At 26.8% G+C, this 22,218-nt stretch overlaps 1 protein-coding gene across 1 annotated transcript; it reads left to right on the forward strand.

Annotated features, from left to right (window-relative positions):
* Nucleotides 1-5,871: 5,871 nt before the first annotated feature.
* On the forward strand, nt 5,872-11,310 carry LOC112728924 (protein fluG-like). The gene is made up of 18 exons (XM_072210335.1): nt 5,872-6,158; nt 6,684-6,935; nt 7,040-7,106; nt 7,188-7,304; nt 7,383-7,488; nt 7,584-7,740; nt 7,831-7,926; nt 8,027-8,075; nt 8,167-8,435; nt 8,533-8,705; nt 8,798-8,918; nt 9,007-9,059; nt 9,148-9,277; nt 9,403-9,548; nt 9,662-9,850; nt 10,149-10,381; nt 10,507-10,643; nt 11,011-11,310. The coding sequence occupies exons 1-18, from the start codon at nt 5,997-5,999 to the stop codon at nt 11,071-11,073; spliced, it is 2,520 nt and encodes an 839-aa protein (XP_072066436.1). The 5' UTR covers nt 5,872-5,996; the 3' UTR covers nt 11,074-11,310.
* The last annotated feature ends 10,908 nt before the right edge of the window (nt 11,311-22,218 follow it).

Below are 22,218 nucleotides of genomic sequence, written 5' to 3' on the forward strand. Positions count from 1 at the left end.
TTTTTAGATATTTCAAAGAATTACTAATAATGGAACCACAAAATGTAACCCATGGTATGTAGTTTAGTCTTGATTGAACGACCAAATTAAAGAACAAATTTATTTTACTAGTAAAAGGACGTGATTTTATTTTATTATGAAAATTGAAAAACGCCAGATGTAATTACTTGACACATATGGCAAGTTTTATCCTTTGATCTTGTCACTCGTTTGTGCTTATTACAAAGACTTTTTCTCCTCACATAATCTTCTTATGTGTAGTGCGTTTAACTTTCTTTGTTGTTTGAATCTATTTTAATTAAATAAAAGAAAATAAGAAATCTCTATTGTGCTGAATTAACGGTCAGAAAATTATTACCTAATAATAATGAAGGATAATTTGCAATGGTTAATTAAAATATGGTTAAGTTAGCTTCAACTTTAATTTATTGCCATTTAATTATTAATATGAGACTTTTCAAGGTAATATATTATATATCATGATGGAGTTAGCTACTAATTATATTCATCCATAGTCTTTGTTAATAAACGAAATATTTGGTAACTAATGAAAATTAGCCAAAAATAATTATAACTTGTCTTATTTAATTTTTATTAATTGTTGTGATGATTAATGAATGTTAAATAAGATAAGCTTTAACTTTTTTTTTTATCTTCCTAACATTACTGATTAATAAATTATTTTTTTTCCATTTATTATGATAATTTCTCATAATATAATACTAATATATAGACAACAAGAATTGACATAAATGAAAAAATTAAAATAGTATCTCTCATCACAAGAATATATGATTCCGAATCTTTTAATTCTTATCAGAACTAAAATAATCCATTTAGTAGATTTGGCACAATCTATAGATGTGAAATTCACCTGAGTTTTTTTTTTTTTTTCAATGAAAAGTTATTATACAAAAGATTGGACGACTGAATCTAAGCTTCCACATATATTTCATCATTTTTGGTTTAAAAATTAAAATTTACAACAAATGATGAAAGAGAGTAATGAAGATCATCATTATCATTTTATTATTAGTACTTATATTAATTTGTGGAGATCATTTTTATTTTTGTTATTTAATTGAGTTTGGCATGCATGCATATATATGTAGATGGTAATTCAATGTATTCTAACTAGGTAGCGCAATTCTCGCCATAAATTGAAGTGTGCTTGAAGTGACACATTCTTATTGATTTCATCATCATATGTTGAAAAATTATCAAACTTCTAAAATGACACGTCTTCTGATATTTTTTCTTTTGTTTATTTTTTTTCCCGAAAAGTTAAACCCATCTTCCTATATTTTCTTTTGTGTATGCAACAACTTATTAATCAGCGACAAACTCTTAAATAGAGCTCAAATTTATCGTGGATTAGTCTTTAATTTATAAGGTTAAAAAATATCAAAATAAAAAAAATATTGTATCTTAGGTTTGAGTAAAAAAATGTCTATAATTCTTTAAGAGAAAAAAATGTATGTCTATATTAGGTCAATTTTTTTATGGATTAAAATTGGTATTTTTTTTTACCAAAATAGTCTAACTAGATAAAATATCTTTATATATGAATCTATCTCTTCTTTGCAACTTACCAAAAAAAAAAAAAAATACATGCTAACACCTACACATAATTTGCAGATTGTAAAAAATAACCATTGATTAAGAAAGATTTTTCGTAGTTGACAAAAAGTATTTTTTTTTTAAAACCAATTTTACATATTGCAAAAAACTTTTCACTGATCTCATATGTATTTTGCAAATTGCAAAAAGTTGTTATTACTGCATACACATAAATCTCACTAATAACCAATATTAATACATTATACTAATTTTCTTTTCTTATAAAAATTAATTTCGTGTTGATTATTTTAAGAGTATATATTAGTAGAAAAAATTATAAGTTCTATGAGGCATATTAATATACCAAAAAAAAAATGTGGTGTCCATCTAATTAATTTGTCGGAAGAAAGAAGAATGGAGATAGAGTATAGTAGGGACACCTTAATGTATAGGTTGCAGGTTGCAATAATTGTTTTGAGTGTTCCAGATAAAACACAGATTGGCTCAGAGCAATAAGTTACTATCACAGTACATTTTCATCACGGGACATGACGAACTTTTTAATTTTAATATGGAGAGAAGGTTAATGTATATTAGAATTACGGAAGTATATGATATTTTACTTAAAAATTACACAAGATAAATTGAATTGTTTGATTGAAGATACTATAATCAGACGAATAGAATACAAATGGTACAGAAAATTTTAGGTTTAATTTGTGTACTGATTTCACGTGACAGACGGTACAGAGAATCTTGAGTCTGATTTTAGTACACAAAAAATTTTGCTTCACACAAATTGGATTACGGTCTAATTTCTTCCCACTAAAACCAAAAATTAAACGTCGTCACAACAATGTATATCCCTCTAATACTCCATAACTCAGCATAACTCACATGTCAACCTCATATAAAAAAATTAGCTGGACATGACACCCTCTTAATAATTTACATGCATATTATAATATAAAAAGATTATTTATACAATAAAACTAACTATTAATATATTTATGTATAAATATATATAATTTAATTTATTTTTAATGTGTATTATATTTTAATATATATTTTATACTAATAACTAATTATAATAACTGATTTAATATACATGTAATATAATTGATTGTACTATCATTCAAGTAATTATGTGTTTAAGGTTTTGTTTTTAATTTGTTTATTAATTATTATAATCTATTTTATTTATTTTAGTTATTTATGATATTTTTTAATTTAATAGATTAAAAATTAATCCATCAAAAATTTAAATTTAATTTAAAAATTTATCATTAATTAAAATAAATTTAAATTTCTAATATTTATTTAAATAAAAAAATAACCAATTATTCCATCTTAGGTGATGAATTACAATAACTAACACTTGTTAGTTGCTATGTCCAAGCCAAATAAACAAAATAAGAACACTTATGGATATTCTTTAATTATTTTAAATATTTACAGATGGAATTAGAAAAGGACATATTTTTATATTATTATTTAAGGTTATCATAGAAACGGTGACACGCAATGTTAATTATTTATTAGGAGAATTATTATGGATTATGGTCCACACTCCACAGGGCAGAAGAAAATATGATTGTTTGTTATCTGTTTTCTCTTGCTCTTTTGTATTGTCTCTTTTCAACCAAAATAAATCAATAAAACAAGAAAAAACAGGTTGGAAACAAAAACCATTCCAAAATAAAAGGGTCCAGAAGGTATCGATTTTATTGTCCTCCATTTTTGTCCCATTTTTTTTATCATATATATATATATATATATATAATTAAATAAAATATATTTTTTATTCATAAAATTTGATAAATTTTTTTAAAATAGATCTAATTTTTATTTTGTTTTAATTTTAATTTAAAAATTTTTAATTTACATCAAATATATCCTTGACGGATAATTTTTAAAAAAATTTAAGACCAATTTAACAATAATTTTATAAGAATAACCCTCAATACAAGAAAATCAAGCATAATTTTCATGCATTATTGTTATATTGGTCTTAAATTTTTTAAAAATTTAGCCGTTGAAGAATATATTTGATGTAAATCAAAAATATTTGAAAGAAAATTGAAACAAAATAAAGCTTAAGAGTATTTTTAAAATTTTTACCAAATTTTTAGAATAAAATATATACTTTACCCAATTTAATTTTGATAGACTATCAATATAAAACTACATCTAATTACATAACGTTATATTATTAAAAATAATTATTTTTTACATAAATAATTATATAAAAAATAATTATAATTATACTGTGAATATATTAAAATTAAATTAATATATATGATAAAAAATAAGAAATATTTGTTAATGGCGGTTAAGGTATATGCCATGGTTGAAGTTTGACAAAATGGGAATGACCTTAAATAATGTTTAATTAGGGTGTGACTTTAAATCTTGTGTAATATATAATTGGTTGAAGTTAGCAGCCACTTATTATTTGGTTGATTTATTATTTCTTACCACAACCCAAAATCATTTATTTATTTATTTTTCTATTTCATTTAACTACTATATATTGAGTTATCCACCATTATGAGCCTTTTTTTTTAACAATATTCTTAGCATATTTTAGTCTCTTCTCGTTTTTTCTTGGAAACGAAAACGTTTTCAAAAGAAGAGTTGAGAAGATCTCAGTTTTATTCATATTCTATCAATCTATTGTTCCACTATGAATATTAAATTCTAAATTTGTTTGATTTTGTCATTCTTTTTTCGTAGTTATATATCTGTCCATATCATTACACGTATTCTCACGCAAATCTATTTGTTTTCTTACTCCAAAATCTAACCACCAAAAGTTTAAAGTCACTTTATTTATTTATTTATAGCAAAGATGTGTAAAATATTTTTTTAAAAAAAATATTTATGTATTATATTATTATTGGACATATTAATGAATTGATTATTTTTTAAATTAATTTTTTATACCAATAATAATAAACCTAATTATTATTATATTCGATCGAATCGATTAATTTATATAATATATTGGATCATTGTTTTGTTTTTTCTTTAAAATAAAAATTAGGAATATATTTATCTTTCTATTAAAAAATTTAAACATGATTCGGTTTATATTGTATAAATTAATCGAATCAAATTGGATCTAATAATTATAATGTAAATAACTGGATTTATTATTGTTGCTATAATAAACTGATTTTATTTTAATTTATAAAAAAATAAATTATTAACTAATTTAATAAAAATATCAAATAATATCATGACACATATAAACATCTTTAAAAAAAATATTTTTAATATCTTTATCAAAATAACCTCTTTTATTTATTTATTGAATTTAAAGAGTCATCTAATCACATATCAATATATTGAATGATCATTTATATAATCATAAAAAAACGTAGTTATTTTTATTTATTTATTTTGATCGACTTTTTCAAAGTTTAATTTTGATCAAACTTCTAACATATCAGATGGCTTTTGTTGACTTCCAAAACCCATTGTGATCCAAAAATCGAATCTGAATTCTGAACTTTGAAGTAACATTTCTAGCTCACCAGTCACCGCCACGTTCTAAGCACCATCTATGTATAAAATATAAATTATTACCATACCTTATCATATATTTATTAGAATAATATTTCAAATCAATTTTAAAAAAATGTATTATATATAAAAATTAATACAAAATTTTAAAAATGTCTAAATATATTTGTATTGTAAAATGATTTAAAAAAATTAAAATATATTAAATTTGGCTAATAAATTAAAATTAAAAACCAATTTGATAATTATAATTTATTAAAGATCAAATATCTCACTAGAGAGTTATTAATAAAAAATATAATATAATTAACAAATATTATTATTTTTAGTCAATATTTAGTTAATAATAATTTATATTAAATTTACAAAAATTTTATATACAAAAAATATAATTTACATGTATATTTATTAAAATTTATACATATAAATTAATATAATTTGTGTTTATATTTTTTAAAATTTGTATATATAATTTAACAATTTTGTTACGTTATCAACAATATCTCTATTAACATCTATTAATTTTTATTTATGATTGTATTTAACAGAAATGTCTTTATAAATGTATCTAATAAAAATATTTTTTTTATAATTATATCTAATAAAAATATCTTTATATATATATTTTCTAAACATATTTTTTTATATATGTATTTAAAATATAATAATAAATTATTATTGATAATAAATTAGCATATAGTATATTGATACCCTATACTTTTCTTGTGTTTATCTAGAAAAAGAAGAAAAGAAAGGACACACTATATATAAGCATATTGCATAATACATTATTATTACAGCATATTGAAAAGTCAGAGACAATAGAAGAAAGTGTTGACTACTCAGCATCTTATAGGAGTTGAAGAAGAAGAAGAAGAGATCAGTGAGATTGAGAAGAAATAATAAGAATGGATTTTAGTGAGTTGAGAAGAACGGTGGAAGAGGTGGAGCTGGTTGATGCACATGCCCACAACATAGTTTCCATTGATTCTAACTTCCCCTTCATCCATGCCTTCTCTGAAGCCTATGGTGATGCTGTTTCTTTCTCACCACACTCTCTCTCCTTCAAGGTCCATATCAATATCATCATAACTATTAATTAACTCCTCTTAATGTTCATTTATTTCTTAGCTTATGATTTTTTATATGCTATGTTTGATGATAGTGTTTCTGTTTCATCTATTTATGAACCTATAAAAACTAGTAGTATAGTGTGGACCACCTAACACTTTTTTAGGTGGATTAAGTTCTGCAATTACAGCATTATTAAGCAGATAAAATGTTACTAAATTGAAGTTTAGTTTGCCTGAGTTATGCATTTCAATTTCATCATGAGTGATAAACAGGATATGAAGTTGAAGAAATGAAATTTTTCCTTTTTCTATTGATAAACAGAATTGATTCTTGAGAATTTTCTGTCAAATTGATTTATTATGTGGTGCTTAAAATGTATAATAAGCACTTGGAAGCTGAATGTATAAGGATGAAATTGTGTCTAGATACATTGATTTTTCAATATACTAATTTAGTTAAAGTGACAGTAATTTTGAACAGAAGATATGATTTGTTGACAATAGATTATTATGTAATATCAGAGAAGTTTAAGAGACATTGCTGAGCTCTATGGATCCGAGTCATCTTTGGAAGCTATTGAAGAACACCGGAGAGTCTCCGGATTACAATCGATCAGCACATCGTGCTTCAAAGCCGCAGGAATCTCTACCTTACTCATTGATGATGGACTAAAATTTGACAAGAAGCATGATCTTGAATGGCATAGGAGTTTTACCCCTGTTGTTGGTAGAATCTTAAGAATCGAACGAGTCGCCGAGGAAATCCTTGATGAAGTAAGATACTTGTAGATAGTTCTAATAGTTCTATTTCACATTTTCTGAATTCTGCTATATGTTCTTGAATTTCTATCTAATATTTGTATCTCGTGCTCTTAAAGGGTTTAACAGATGGATCTTCTTGGACATTGGATTCATTTACAAAAGCATTTGTCTCAAAGTTGAAATCATATCCTTTTATATGTAAATAAATCTTTCTGTATATAAACACATCCAATGTTTTAGTTATGATCCTTAACAGCATGGTTACAGTTGCTGGTGAGATCTTTGGATTCAAAAGCATAGCTGCATACCGAAGTGGCCTGGAAATCAATCCAAATGTGACAGCAATAGAGGCCGAAGAGGGTCTCGAACAGGATTTAAGTGGTTAGTGGAGTATGCAGATTGGTTATAATATGTTCTGTTTTGGTATGTTCTTAATCAACCATATTCTGTACTTTTTAGCTGGGAAGCCTGTTCGCGTAGCTAACAAAAATTTCGTCGATTATATCTTCTTGCAAAGTCTAGAAGTTGCTCAATCCTATGACTTGCCAATGCAGATACACACAGGGTAATCCATGGCTTTTAGCAATTAGTATACTTCTAAAGCTGAAAAGCTTTCAGAAAATTATTTGTTGGTACTAAATTTTTGGTCTGCTTAACTAGTTTTGGGGATAAAGATTTGGATATGCGACTGTCCAATCCTCTTCACCTACGTGCAGTCCTTGAAGACAAGAGATTCTTGAAGTCTCGGATAGTCATCTTACACGCATCCTATCCGTTCTCAAGGGAAGCGTCGTATCTCGCTTCGGTTTACTCACAGGCAAACCTTTTCTCAACTCGTTGAATTATGTTAGTAAGTCTGAATATGTATTTCAGATTCAAATTTAGATATAACAATCTTGTTTTGCAGATTTACCTTGATTTCGGGTTGGCGATTCCAAAGCTTAGTGTACATGGCATGATATCTTCAGTGAAAGAGCTATTAGAGCTAGCTCCAATTAATAAGGTGACAAGAATAAGAATATTGTTATACTTCAAGATCATGATTTATTTAACTTTAGGACATGAAATTCAATGTGTCACAAGACTAAGTTTTTGGATTGCAGGTTATGTTCAGCACTGATGGCTATGCATTTCCAGAAACCTTTTACTTAGGTTAGTTAACATCTTTTCCTATGCCTGAATTTGAAGAATTTATATTCTGTAGTGTAAGATTAAGTGGTTGAAATAATATTTTGCAACATAGGTGCAAAGTGGTCTCGTGAAGTTGTTTTCGCTGTTCTGCGCGACGCGTGCATTGATGGTGATCTCTCAATTCCTGAGGCTGTGGAAGCTGCTAAAGATATATTTGCACGAAATGCGATTCGATTTTACAAGATTAGTCCAACTAATAGTTTAGCTAGTTCAGAATACAATGTGGTTTCTAAGTTGAATACTAGTAGTAGTAGCTTAGAGTCTGATTCGTCACTGGTTCGTATCATATTCGTTGATGGTTCAGGGCAGCATAGATGCAGGGTGAGTTTAAGTTCCATCAAAGCAAATTTCAGTTATTCATGAATCATGACATGAGCTGCTATTAGAATTCCTGATATGGTGTCAAATTTTGTTTCAGGTTGTTCCTAAAAAGCGTTTCGATGATGCTGTTTCGAAGAATGGAGTTGGTTTAGCGCGTTGTATTATGTCTATGGTTTCTTTTATGGATGCACCTGCTGAAGGGTCAGGTCTAACTGCAGTTGGTGAAATAAGATTAATGCCTGATTTGTCTACTAAATTAAGAATTCCATGGTACTTATAATCTTTCTTAAGCTGATTTTTTTATCATCTTACATTATAGTAACCTGTGGTGCAAGTAATTCAACTCTTTTATGTGATGATAGGAGCGAGCATGAAGAAATGGTTTTATGTGATATGCAAATCAAAGCCGGAACGGCCTGGGAATATTGCCCGAGAGAGGCCTTAAGACGAGTTTCGAAGATTCTGAAAGACGAATTTAACTTGGTATGTCGCGATTGCGAAATTCTGATATTCGAATTCATATCTTTAAACCAAAGTACTTTGGTGTTCAATTTTGATTTGTGTTTTCCAGGAAATGAAAGCAGGATTTGAGAATGAGTTTTATCTCTTAAAGAGCATAACAAGGTATGTAATAATTCATATCACCAGAACAAATTTTCATGAAAATTAATTAAAATGTGAAGATGAAAAAAAAAGGTGTAATTATATTCAGGGAAGGGAATGAAGAATGGTTACCATTTGACTCGAGTCATTACTGCTCATCGTCAGCATTCGACGCTGCTTCCCAGATATTTCGCGAAATTTCTGCTGCTATTCATTCCTTGGGGATTTCAGTAGAGCAGGTAAGAAATAATCTATAACATGGTAACAGCTTCGCTTGATTTTATTCGAAAATCATCTGATTTTTCTAGAAAAGCTCTATATTCTGAGGACTAGTTTCAAGCCTTTCTGTTCTATAAAATTGTAGTTACATGCTGAAGCTGGAAATGGTCAATTTGAAATTGCTTTGGGATACACCACTTGCAATAAAGCTGCTGACAACTTAATTTACGCGCGCGAAGCTGTCCGTGCAATAGCAAGAAAGCACGGCCTTCTCGCGACTTTTGCACCAAAGTAAGCCAAGTTTCATCATTCTTCTTCTTTTTTAAGACACTGCTATCTTACTTGAGTCTCAAGAAACAATTTGAAAGTGTGTATTACATGTGTTTTTCTTGTCTATATTGAAGGTATAAGCTAGATGATTTGGGTTCTGGATCCCATGTGCATCTTAGCTTATGGCAAAATGGGAAAAATGTGTTTATGGCGAAGGATGAATCGTCGAAGCACGGCATATCAACAACAGGGAAAGAATTTATGGCTGGAGTTTTGCATCATCTTCCTTCTATTCTGGCATTTGTAGCTCCAATTCCTAACAGGTTGCTCTTCCCATTTAAACCAAGTTTGTTAATGACATCCAATCAGGTACTAATACATAAGCAAAAGTCGCGTCGCGACTTTTGTCTGTGTGACAATACCTAATTAGATGTCTGTACAGTACTATGTATATAAATTAAACTCGAATTTTTTTAGAAGTGGAAACTCGTATGCAGTTGTCTTTATGTGAGTTGATATTTGAGAACTATTTATTATCTAACGGTTGTCAACTATCAATTTTACATCATGACAACCGCATGTGAGTTTTCACCTGTCTTAGATTGTTCTTGGTTTTTTCAGTTATGATCGGTTACAACCGAACACGTGGAGCGGCGCATACTTGTGCTGGGGGAATGACAATAAGGAAGCTCCATTGCGAGCCGCGTCTCCGCCCGGAACTCCTGATGGCCTTGTAAGCAACTTTGAGATGAAATCATTTGATGGCTCTGCAAATCCACACTTGGGATTGGCTGCCATAATTGCCGCCGGCATAGACGGTCTTCGCCGGCATCTTCCGCTTCCTGAACCTGTTGGTAAGATCATGAATAGTACTTGTTTGTATCAACACATAAGAGTTTATATGATTTTTCAAACAGTTTGCAATTTTGTATAAAGTTCATAGGAAATAATGAAGTTGTTATTTTCATTTATGAAACAGATACAATTCCAAATCCAGAAAAGCTTCAGAGATTGCCAACATCACTCTCTGAATCCTTGGAAGCTCTTCATAAGGATGACTTGCTTAAGGAGTTTATCGGCGAAAATTTGATGGTTGCCATAAAAGCGGTCCGAAAGGTATGTGTATGGGTGGAAACCCAGCTGCAGTCGACTTCACGTGAAGTTGATAGTCGAGAGCCGTTAGATGAAAATCTAGTCAAATCATCTAACGGCTCTCAGTTATCAACTTCACGTGAAATTGACTGCACCTGAGTTTTCACCATGTGTATGACTTGCATAATTCTAGATTATTCACTTTCAAAATGAATGTCGCTCTGACCAAATATATATATTGAAAAATTGAATTATTTCGATGTAATTATATTCAAATAAATTGATTTTTCAATATATCAATTTGGTCGGAGCAACATTTATTTTGAAACGGAGTAAGTAATTCGGAGCGACAAAATTTTTGATACTTATTTTGTGAATTTATGATATGCAGGCTGAAATTGATCATTACTCAAACAACAAAGATGCTTACAAGAAACTCATACACATCTACTGAAGCAATGGATAACAATTTATGTTTGTTATGATTTAGATTTAGATTTTGGTTGCTTAGTCTTGTTCATAGTATTTAGTTTATCTCGTGGTTATCTAATAAGTTATCCTTAATATATAGAGCTCGTCGTTATGCTTATAATATATAATGTAATAATTTCATTTGTCAACTCATATTTAAGTAATCTTGATTGGAATGAATGAACTCATATTTTTAATGAAATGTATTATTATTTGTTCTCGTTCTTTTTTGGACAATACGATTTTCGTTTTCTTTTTCAAAAGTAGTGTAGGTCAATTTAGTGTATGAGATAAAATAAAGGTAAATATTTACCTGGAGATATTTTTATGTAAAGTTAATAAATAAGGAATGTTAAATAATAATTTAGTCAAATATATTAAATTATTGAGAAAGTATAGGGAGCTAATAGAGTATCTGTATAATGTGTACAAAGAAAATTTAGAGATGTTCGATTCAGTAGAATATTAGATTATTATTTCTGGTATCCGATGGTTATTCTGGATAGTATGGATGTATTGTGTTTGAGAAATTAGTAGTATTTTATTTTAGATGTTTATTTTTTAATTCATATTGAGTCAAATAAATAGCCCATTATATATATTGTACAAATATTCTATCGACTGCCTAGCGAGATTCTAAATTATTTAACAATTTTTAACTAACAATTTTCATGTAAAGATTGAAATTTTAAATTTATCCTAAAATAAACACACAAAATATGGTATTCTACAATCCAATTGGGCTTATAATATGATTTTGGTTAGTTTTTTTTTCAGTTTTTTGGATAAACTTTTTGGTTTGTATCTGTTTTGGGATACCTAATTGGGCCGATTATTTTTCTTCACATAATTCTGCTTGCGGAGCCCATACACGAGAAAAAAAATGTACTTGAACAAAGAAAAAAAATGTAATACATGGATGCTTATTATATGCTTTGCACTTTCATCATTTCTCTCTAGATTTTGTGTGGTTAAGGTCACATCTTGAGAATTGGAAACTCCATTAGACATCATCTGAAAACTCAAAACTATGTCTCCAACCATATTAATTTATAGGGGATAGATAAGGCTTCTCTAAAAGTGAGAAAGTGAGACCTCAACACTTAAACATTTAGTGGGTCTTACACATAATATGTATTTTATTAATAAATAGGTTGACATCTACATACTCTTTTCATTTTCTATACTAGCATATTTAACTTTATTTTATAAAAAATAATGTTACTTTTTTTTCTATCTATATGAACAAAACTTTAATTGAGTGTTGGAGAGATGGATGCTAATCCTTAACTTACATATTATATATTAGAATAAGACAATTAGACAATGTGTTAATCAAATTGCTGTGTTTTATAGTGGAAGTTTCATCAAGGGAATCTTTTGTGACGAATAATATAAAGACAAATAAAGAGATAACCATCAAATAACAAAATGTTTGAAATAATTTATATAAAAATAAAAAAGAAATTCTCTTCATCCCCAAAAATGGTTAAGAAGAGCATTTTTGGGAAACTACATAAGTAGTTTTTGTTCCCAATTTAAAAGCTTTTTCAAAAATAAATTTATGATAAATGAAGAACTAGATCACAAACAATTTTGTTTAGTTTAATTTAGGCTTTTTAGATTTGGGAAAGGCATAAAAAATTCATTTTTTAGCATTTATATTATTTTTATTCACAACACACATCATATGTTTATGTTTTCACTAAATTTTCCTGATTATATCAAAGATAAAAAAAAAGTTCCATACTTTTATATATATTTAATTTTAGGAATTTTACCAAACAAAAGTTACTTTGATTAGTTAACTAATGTCACTTTCTCTAAACTTTGCTCCTTCTTTTAAATGTCACTATCTCTAAGCCTTGTTAAAATTAAAGTAATAATAATATTTACCGACATATCAAGGAATATAATATAATAAAATCAATAATTAGTCATCATAAGAAGATGATGAATGTGGGACTGAGCTTTCACAAAATTATGGCCATAAAAAATATATATATGAATAATATGAATATGATGAGAGCCATTGGCAAAGCTAAAATTGGCCACTTCCATTTGTCTTCCTTATATTCCTACCCCCAAATTCATATATGTCCACGTGCTTAAAAAATTCAACAAATAGAGAAGTACAGAAATTCAAACAAAAAAGGAGTTACAATTATTTTTTATTATAGATTTTAAATTATAAGTTTTCTATAAAATAATGATTAAAAAGTTAATTTTATGATGAAGAAATTAATTAGTATTTATTAATTAAAAATATTTTCTCTATATTTATTCTTTAATTATTTTTTAGAGAATTAATACTAAAATAAAAAATTTCATTTATTAAATATTTCTTAAACATAGAAATATTGAAAATTGGACGTCAAAAAGTTAGCACGAAATATGGCCCAAAAACATTTTATTGTCGGTGTATATATATGCATGGTAAATATTATTATAATGCAATTGCGAAACTCGAGTATATATATGGCTGATATTTTATTGATAACTTTAGTTTTCAAAAGAGAATAACCAATAATACTAACGTTCTTAATGTTGAAGATTAATGCATGGACACATGCTATAACTAGTCTTGATGTCAATTTTTGATAAACAAAAAATGTTGAAATACCAACGAGTGGTCCCTCTAAAGCTAGAAATAAGAGTTTTTAATTATTTTACAATAATTTTAATTTCTCTAGAAAAAAAAAAGGTGTGTGTTTTTGTTTACATTCTTTCTTGGGATTTTTTCAGAAATAAAAAAAATCATATTTTCTCAAACACTATTTTTAAATTTTAATTCTTTAAATACGATTTTTTTGAGCAAGTTGGCCGTACTTCCGACGAACTCTATAAAAATTATAGAGTTTGTCTTTAAATATGACTTATTTTTTTAATTTATAATTAAAAAAATATTTGAAGAAGTCATGCTTGTTGTTTATATATTTTTGTATACTCCTGTATACTGTTTGTAGATCTATATACTATTTAGAGATAATGATAATAGATTAAAATGGATTAAAAACGCCGGATTCAAAAAAATTAAAGAGAATTTGTCCGGGTAAATCGAACTCTATAATTTTTATAGAGTTTGCCCAGAGTGCGACAAACTTGCTCTAAACAAAAAATCGTATTTAGGAAATTAAAGTTAAAAATAATGTTTGGAAAAATATAAATTTTTTTATTCCTGAAAAAAAATCCCTTCTTTCTTGGTATAAATTATTCCTCACTCCCAAAAAAAGTTTCTAAAGATTATAAGAAAAAACTTCCTTCAAAACTGTCTTTTAATTTAATAAAAACAAATGTTTTACTTAAAAAAGAAAACAAAAATAGTTCCATACTTCAATCTATATATTTCGTATGATAGTTGAATACTTCATATATTATCGAAACTGTCACACCTTCTATTACTTTCTGTTACCCATCGGATGTCCATTTTTTATGTCCGGAAATAAATAATAAATTTTATGTTCAAACTTCTTCAAAACTAATAAAATATTATTGGACATGAGATTGGAATTAATTACTAATGAATAGTGTAAATGTCAACTGAAATAAAAAAAAATGATCATATTATCCAAGTTAAAGGCTCCAACAGACTATAGATTATACATATGTAAAAGAAACCTCTAATGTTTTAATTTTATTGGTTAGTAAATCTCTGTCATGCTTTGTAGATAATGTACTTTTTTTTTATTTTGACCCTACAAGAGTATTTGGAATCAATTAAACTCCTATATATTTCATAATTCAAATATTATATTTTTCTTTAAGCTACTGTATTAGTATGTATTCCAAGATTTTGAGGAACAAAATACAGAGATAAAATAAATAAAGTAACAAAATTAAGACATGGACAAAATCTTGGATTGGATTCAGTTGACTATATCAAACTTTGGAAATTTAGGACCACCTGACTTATGTGTGCACAAATTATCTCATGTGTGTTCATTGTATGAACATGACAATATATTTTGTACTTTCATCATTACCTTAAAAATCAAACTTAACTTAATATTAAGAGGTACTACGCTGCAAAAGAATATTATGGAGAATATTTTTTACCCAATAGTATGAGATTGGATTAATTAAGTACTATAATTATTTTAGGACAAATTACTTAATTAAAATAATTAAAAATCAATTTTATTAAATTATAATTTTCTGAAACTACATATTTATTTGTTACTTTTGTATAACTATAAAAATTATTACATACATCAACGGATTTAAACTGAATGTAATCTGCTACTAATAATCGTAATTTACGTTGAAATCGAGCTGGCAAAAAACTATTATAACTTGTAGTGATTTCTGAAGGAGGGGCAATGTACATAAACCGCTATTGACTATAGCAATTTATGTTCAAAAGGAATAAGGTAAAAACTGCTGAAAGCAGTAGTAGTTTATGCTTAGGATCGGATTATTCTCTACATATACCCAACCAAGACAATTGAAAAGTAGTAGATATAGAGTATCTACTTCACATATGGATGGTGAGGAGAGTTTTCTAATTCTAGTGCATGTTATGGCAAAATTCAAAAAAACAAAAGATACGATGTTAAATTTACGAATAGGGAACTACTAAACGTCTTTATCCGAGCATCGAATACGTTGTCTAATTAAAAATCAACATATTGCAAAAAGAGTGGGGTGTGTGAGATAAAGTGGGTGAAAAAGTTGTTTTACAAGATCTTTACCACTGTTGTGTCAATCGGTGTGACGTACGATACATTTGTGATATAGTCCAATAAAAATATGCATGTCTTGTTTCATTGTAGGCGAAGTTTTCCGAAAGTTAGAATACACGAGTTGTTTGCTAAGTTGGAAGATGGTGTCGACAGCTCGATCTGAAACATCAACGTCGAATCCTCAGTCGACTATTTAGGGGGTAGGTGCCTCAACTTCGATGCTTGTAGTTGCATCTGCTTGTCCGTTTGTTAGTCCTCCATCTATTGCAGTTGGGATGACTACTTCAGCTCGCTTGATTCCTAATTTTATAGTTAAAGTTGGACCGGATCGAGTTAAAAATATTATTGGTTGGTCTTCTATCTATAATCAATAGTAACTTATGTGTATTGCGCCTTTTTCACAAACTATTACAGTCTATAACAATTTCTGCTCAATTCTATTTGAACATAAATTATAAAACTGTGGCTACCAATAACAAATTATATTTAATTTTAAATTTGGTGGTGCCTATAACAATTTATATAATTATAAAATTTTTTTAATCAAATATGTAGTTTCAAAAAATTATAATCTGATAAATTTAATTCCAAATCATTTTAATTCAGTAACTTGTCTTTTACTTTATCATGAAAATAATACTTTTAATAATTGAAGTTTCAAGAATCATATATATATTGAGAGATTGTGAGCTTGTGAACAAAATTTATATAGTTATCTAATAATCGGATTAATGTATTTAGATTTTTTTTAATAAATAAGTTTAAAAATTTAGTTACTTTTACAAATATAAGAAAAATAAACTCCTATATATAACCAATTAGGGGAATAAAGAGAATCTTTTTCAAAATACATACAAAATTAAGCTTGAAATAAAATTAAATAACCATGCAAAACTAGAATAAAAATTAAAGTAAAGAAAGGGTTCAAATCCTTTAATTTTTTGTTTTTTATTCTGAGTTCTATATATATATAATTTTTTTAAATTAATAATATAAAAATATTATTTATATATTAAAATTAGTTAATATATAACAAGAGACTAAATAGGAAAAATGATTTGTATATTATTGAGTGTATTCAAGTTTTCTATTCAAGTTTTCTATTTAAGTTTTCTATTCAACTTGTCTGGAATGATACAATATAAAAATGTATTTATAGGTACTAAGAGAATCGTAATAATAAAGATGTAATCTCCTATAATAAATATTCAGATATACTAAATAATACTAATTGATCTTAATTGATCATAATTATATTCTAACATCCTCCCTCAAACTCAAGTGACAACTTGAGTTTGAAACTTATTTAAAACAACGATAGAAAGAGAAAAAACTGCATAAATTGATAAAGTAGCAGACGGAACTGCCGGAAGAAAGCGCAGATGGAACTGCCGCTTGTCGGACTGCTTGTCTGAAGAAAGCGTAGACGGAACTGCCGCTTGTTTGAAGGAAGTGCAGACGGAACTGTCGCTATCTGAGGGAAATGCAGACGGAACTGCCACAAGGAAACACGAAACGCAGATGAAATTGCCACGAGAGAAAGCAGACGGAACTGCCACGAGAAAATGCTGACGGGACTGCCACGAGAGAACGCAGATAGAACTGTCACGAGAGAATGCAGACGGAACTGCCACGAGAGAATGCAACTGTCACGAGAGAACGCAGATGGAACTGCTGAAAGAGAGCGAAAAATATATAATTTCTTCGTGAGAATAGGTAAGCAGCGGATCACAATGGTGTTTGATCATTCAACTCAAAATAGGCTAGTGGGTAAGGTGAAAAAACATTAAAGGAGTGACAAAAGGGAAAGAAGAATGACATAGAATAAAAAGGGTAAAGTATACTTTTTGTCCCTGAAGTTTAACAAAAGTTTCAAAAATATCCCTAAGTTTTATTTTGTTTCAATTTTGTCCCAGAAGTTTTCGATTTACATCAAATATACCCCTACCGGCTAAATTTTTTCAAAAAAATTAAGACCAATTTAACAATAATGCATGAAAATTATGCTTGATTTGCTTGTGTTGATGGTTGTTCTTATGAAATTGTTGTTGAATTAGTCTTAAATTTTTTGAAAAATTAGCCGTTAGGGGTATATTTGATGCAAATCGAAAACTCCTGGGACAAAATTGAAACAAAATAAAACTTATGGGTATTTTTGAAACTTTTATCAAACTTCAGGGACAAAAAATATACTTTACCCAAAAAAATAAAAACTACAGTGATTTCACCACAAGGAAAATAACATATCCTCTTCAAGGAGGATACCATGGCTCTGATACCATGTTAGAAACAAGAAACTTAACTGGAGAAAGGATTTGTATATTATTGAGTGTATTCAAGTTTTCTATTCAACTTGTCTGAAATGATACAATATAAAAAGGTATTTATAGGTACTAAGAGAATCGTAATAATAAAGATGTAATCTCCTATAATAAATATTCAGATATACTAAATAATACTAATTGATCTTAATTGATCATAATTATATTCTAACAACAGCTCAGACAACCCGCTAGCACGATATTGTCCGTTTTGGCACACAAGGCCTCACAGTTTTGCCTTTAACGATAGGGATGCTAGCCGAAGCCCCCCACACTCACTCGTCAAAACGCGTCATGCTAGGAAGAGATATCCACACCCTTATAAAGCATGCTTCGTTCCCCTTCTCAACCGATGTGAAACCTTACAATATATGTTGTATTATTTAATTTATTTTTAATATATATTTTATATTTTAATATACATATAGTATAATAATTAATAATAATATATTTTAGTTATGGCATGAAAATGTTTAATTAGAATCAAACTCGTACAAAAGCATGCAGAAGCAGCCTCTATATATGAAGGTTCTTTGGAACTCAAATAATAAAAAAATAATGTTACAGGAGGTAATATTTAAAATTATTTTATATAATATAATATTTATAATTTTATACTTATAATATCTGTAATTAAATATTTATTATATTTAAAATTACATAATTATTTTAATAATAATTAATAAATTTTAAACAAACAAATTTAAATCATTTAGACTGAATTTTTAAATTATTGTCTTTTACATATTATTATAATAAAAATGCATGCAATAATGGTTCTTTAATTAAAATACATTATCTTCATGTGTTTACCTTTCATCATGATCTATCTATGTATCAGATCATTTTAACAACTATATAAAAATATATAATAAGGTACTATCTTATATAAGTTATAGTCACTCTAAGTTTTGTAGGACCCATAAACCATTACATTAAAACCATATAAACTATATAGTAATTATAATAGTATAGTATATTAACGTGAAGGTATAGAAAAGAGTCACAATTGGAAGAAGGAGAAGAAGAATAATAATGGACAGCTAAGATTACCCACTTTTGATGTAGTAATAAATAAATAATTTAATTGATTAATAATTATTATTTTGTCTTAGAAAGTGGATTCTGCGTAGTTATCACTGTATGTATAATCAAATCATTTGTTTATTCATTCATCATATGGCACGCACTATTAGTTTGCAACCAAGGAAACAATTGCAATAAACACCTTTTTTGTATATATAAATATTAAAGCACACAAATATAAAGCTTTTAAAAAGTGAATATAAATACCCTTTTATGAAGAAGCTTTTTTTATGGCAAAAATTATTTGTTGGCTTTACTATAGTTTAGATAACAGATAATTAAGGATGATTATTGTTTTAATAAAACAATTCATATATATATATATATATATATATATATATATATATATAGTACTCTAATTAATTAATAGTTATAATTAATTATCTGAAACTACGAAAAATATGTATTTGTTTGGCCACCATTAAATCGATAAATTTTTTTTAATAAAAACAATTTTTTTATTTTTTAATGTATTTACTAAATTTTTAATAATAAAAATAAAAGTACTAAAAAAATAAAAAATATTTTTTGAAAAGTTAATTTATATTTTTTTAAAAAAATTAAAAAAGATATTTTTCATATAATAAATAAACAAAAAATAAATTTATTTTATTTTACCCAAACATAATTGATAAATAAAAAAAATTATATGAGATATTCAAATATAAAATTATTTTTATTTTTATAAAAAATCTTTAAAAAAATTATTAAAAAAAAATTTATTTTAAAATAACATCCAAATAAACCCTATATATATATATATATATATATATATATATATATATATGAAGAAATTATTAGAGAATTTAAAAGTTACATACACATGGCAAGAGACAGCAAGAGAATCCAGGCACATGAGTGAAATATCCGAATAAAGTTAAATTCCAAACAAAGACTTTTGTTTTATTTACTGGGAATGGAAAATGGAAAGTACCTTTCCAGGGGAAAAAGGATCCAACTAACGGTATATATAAAAGGATGAAAAAAGAAAAAAGAAATCTGACACTAGAATAATTATTGATATTGACTTAATGGTTAAAAAGTAAATACATTAAGATGGTAATATAAAAATGAAGAATCTCCATTTAATTCTATTTATAGTTAATAACATGTAGTTTTATATTGTTTTCTCTCTACGTATCTATTAAAAAAAAAGAAATAATTTAATATTTATATATGTAGTAATAGGGTATAACTTATATATATAAATTTAATACAAAAATTACACATAAAATTTAATTAAAAAATATTTAATATTATTGAATGTGAAGAATATCTAGTGAACCAAAAAGAAAAAAATGAATAACTTTTTTCAAACATATATATATAGTGCCCACTACTTGGCCCTGCCATGTCTATGGTCCCCATGATTTCATTTTCAACTCTATTTATGATTATCATATTGAAGATATTTATTAACAAGAGAAATAAATCTCTTGCTAGATTTTCCCATGCTTGATACACATAGTAGTAGTAGATGAATTTATAAACTATTGGACAAAAAATTTAAGAAGCCCTAATTAAACTCTTTTTAACTTTATTGATACATAAATAATTTATCACCATTAAAATTTTTTTTTTCTTACCACTACATTTTACTCTCACAATAATATTGATATCTTATTGGTGCAAACCACATGATAGAATATAGATTATGTATATTTTTCTAAATAAAAAAGTGAAAAAGAATTGCTCAAATCGAATAAAATTTTTATAAAAAATTAATTAACAAGAAATGTAATTTTATTATTTTTATTTTCATAAAATTCTTAAAAAATACTAAAAAAATATAAAATAGAAACACAATCTAATTGCACCCTAAAAATATTTTTGTGATTATTGTTCTTAATGTAAATTTATATAATTGGTGTACAAGAGCGTAACAAAGAGGGAATTTAATAGTATACATATATAGTATGTCGTATGAGGGGAAGGTAAAGTTAGGCATTGGAAGATTATTAATATTAGACTTAGAAGAAAGAATGAAAATTCAAAATTGAGAGTTAAGTAAAGGCAAACCAAAATCCAAAATTCAAAGGGTAGTCTTTGAGTTAGTTGGGGTTGGGGATCTTTTGTCTCAACATGGCTATTTAGGAATCATATTATTGCACTTATGACTTAGGTAACCTTCCATGTTTTAATGTCTATACCAATTGCATTCTGACTCAACAACATTGCTTGTAAATATCTCACTTTTCTAAGATATTTATTATTTATCTCAGCATTTGAAGTTTGAGCCCTACATTAATTTCTTCTATGTAGAGTAAATATATAATATATAGTTTGAAAACTTTATTCTAGGTGGTAACTCTTAGAAGGTTTAAACCTTCACTTTTTCCAAAGTATAGTTAATTAGTCTAACTTCATTAACCATATATAGAATCTAGATAATTCTAATCATATCTTGTTTCAATCTAGACAAAATTTTGACCTAATCATAAGACTTTTTAACATAAAATTTTACTAATTTTGGACTACAATTTAACCTAATACAAATAAGAATAAATTAGGCCGTTTGAAAAATTTAAAAAGTAATTTTTTTAGTTTTTAACTTATAAAAAATAGTAGTATTAATATCTGGTGTAATTTTCAAAATCAAATTGTGACTTTCTAAGAAGCTATTTAGGAGTTTATGGAGAAGTTAAAAAAATGACTTCTCTCCTAATACTACTATTTTTTAACATATTTTTATAAAATAAATATTTTTAAAATTAATATCCAAATATAAAATAACTTATTTATAAGTTATTTTTAATTTAGTTATTTATTGTTTAAACTATTTTTTCAAAAAAAACTTAATTAAGTTGTTTATCGAATTGATAGTGTAATTAACTTCCTTGCAAAATAAAATATTTAAACAAATTTAAATAATTAAACATATATTGTGGGGCTAAAGAAGACAAATAGAAGATAAGTTGAGTAAAGAGTTAGCTAGATCCGATCAAGGACACTGTTTGTTACTACTTCTCTCATATTATTATTATTATTATTATTATTATTATTATTATTATTATTATTATTATTATTATTATTATTATT

The sequence above is a fragment of the Arachis hypogaea genome, chromosome 12 (genome assembly GCF_003086295.3).
Source record: "Arachis hypogaea cultivar Tifrunner chromosome 12, arahy.Tifrunner.gnm2.J5K5, whole genome shotgun sequence".
Classification (NCBI taxonomy): domain Eukaryota; kingdom Viridiplantae; phylum Streptophyta; class Magnoliopsida; order Fabales; family Fabaceae; genus Arachis; species Arachis hypogaea.

Excerpts from the sequence above, each read along its gene's own strand:
- LOC112728924 (XM_072210335.1), top strand. The coding sequence starts at position 5,997 with ATGGATTTTAGTGAGTTGAGAAGAACGGTGGAAGAGGTGGAGCTGGTT. Across the intron at positions 8,706-8,797 it reads ACTAAATTAAGAATTCCATG|GAGCGAGCATGAAGAAATGG; the intron begins GTACTTATAATC and ends ATGTGATGATAG. Across the intron at positions 9,278-9,402 it reads TGGGGATTTCAGTAGAGCAG|TTACATGCTGAAGCTGGAAA; the intron begins GTAAGAAATAAT and ends ATAAAATTGTAG.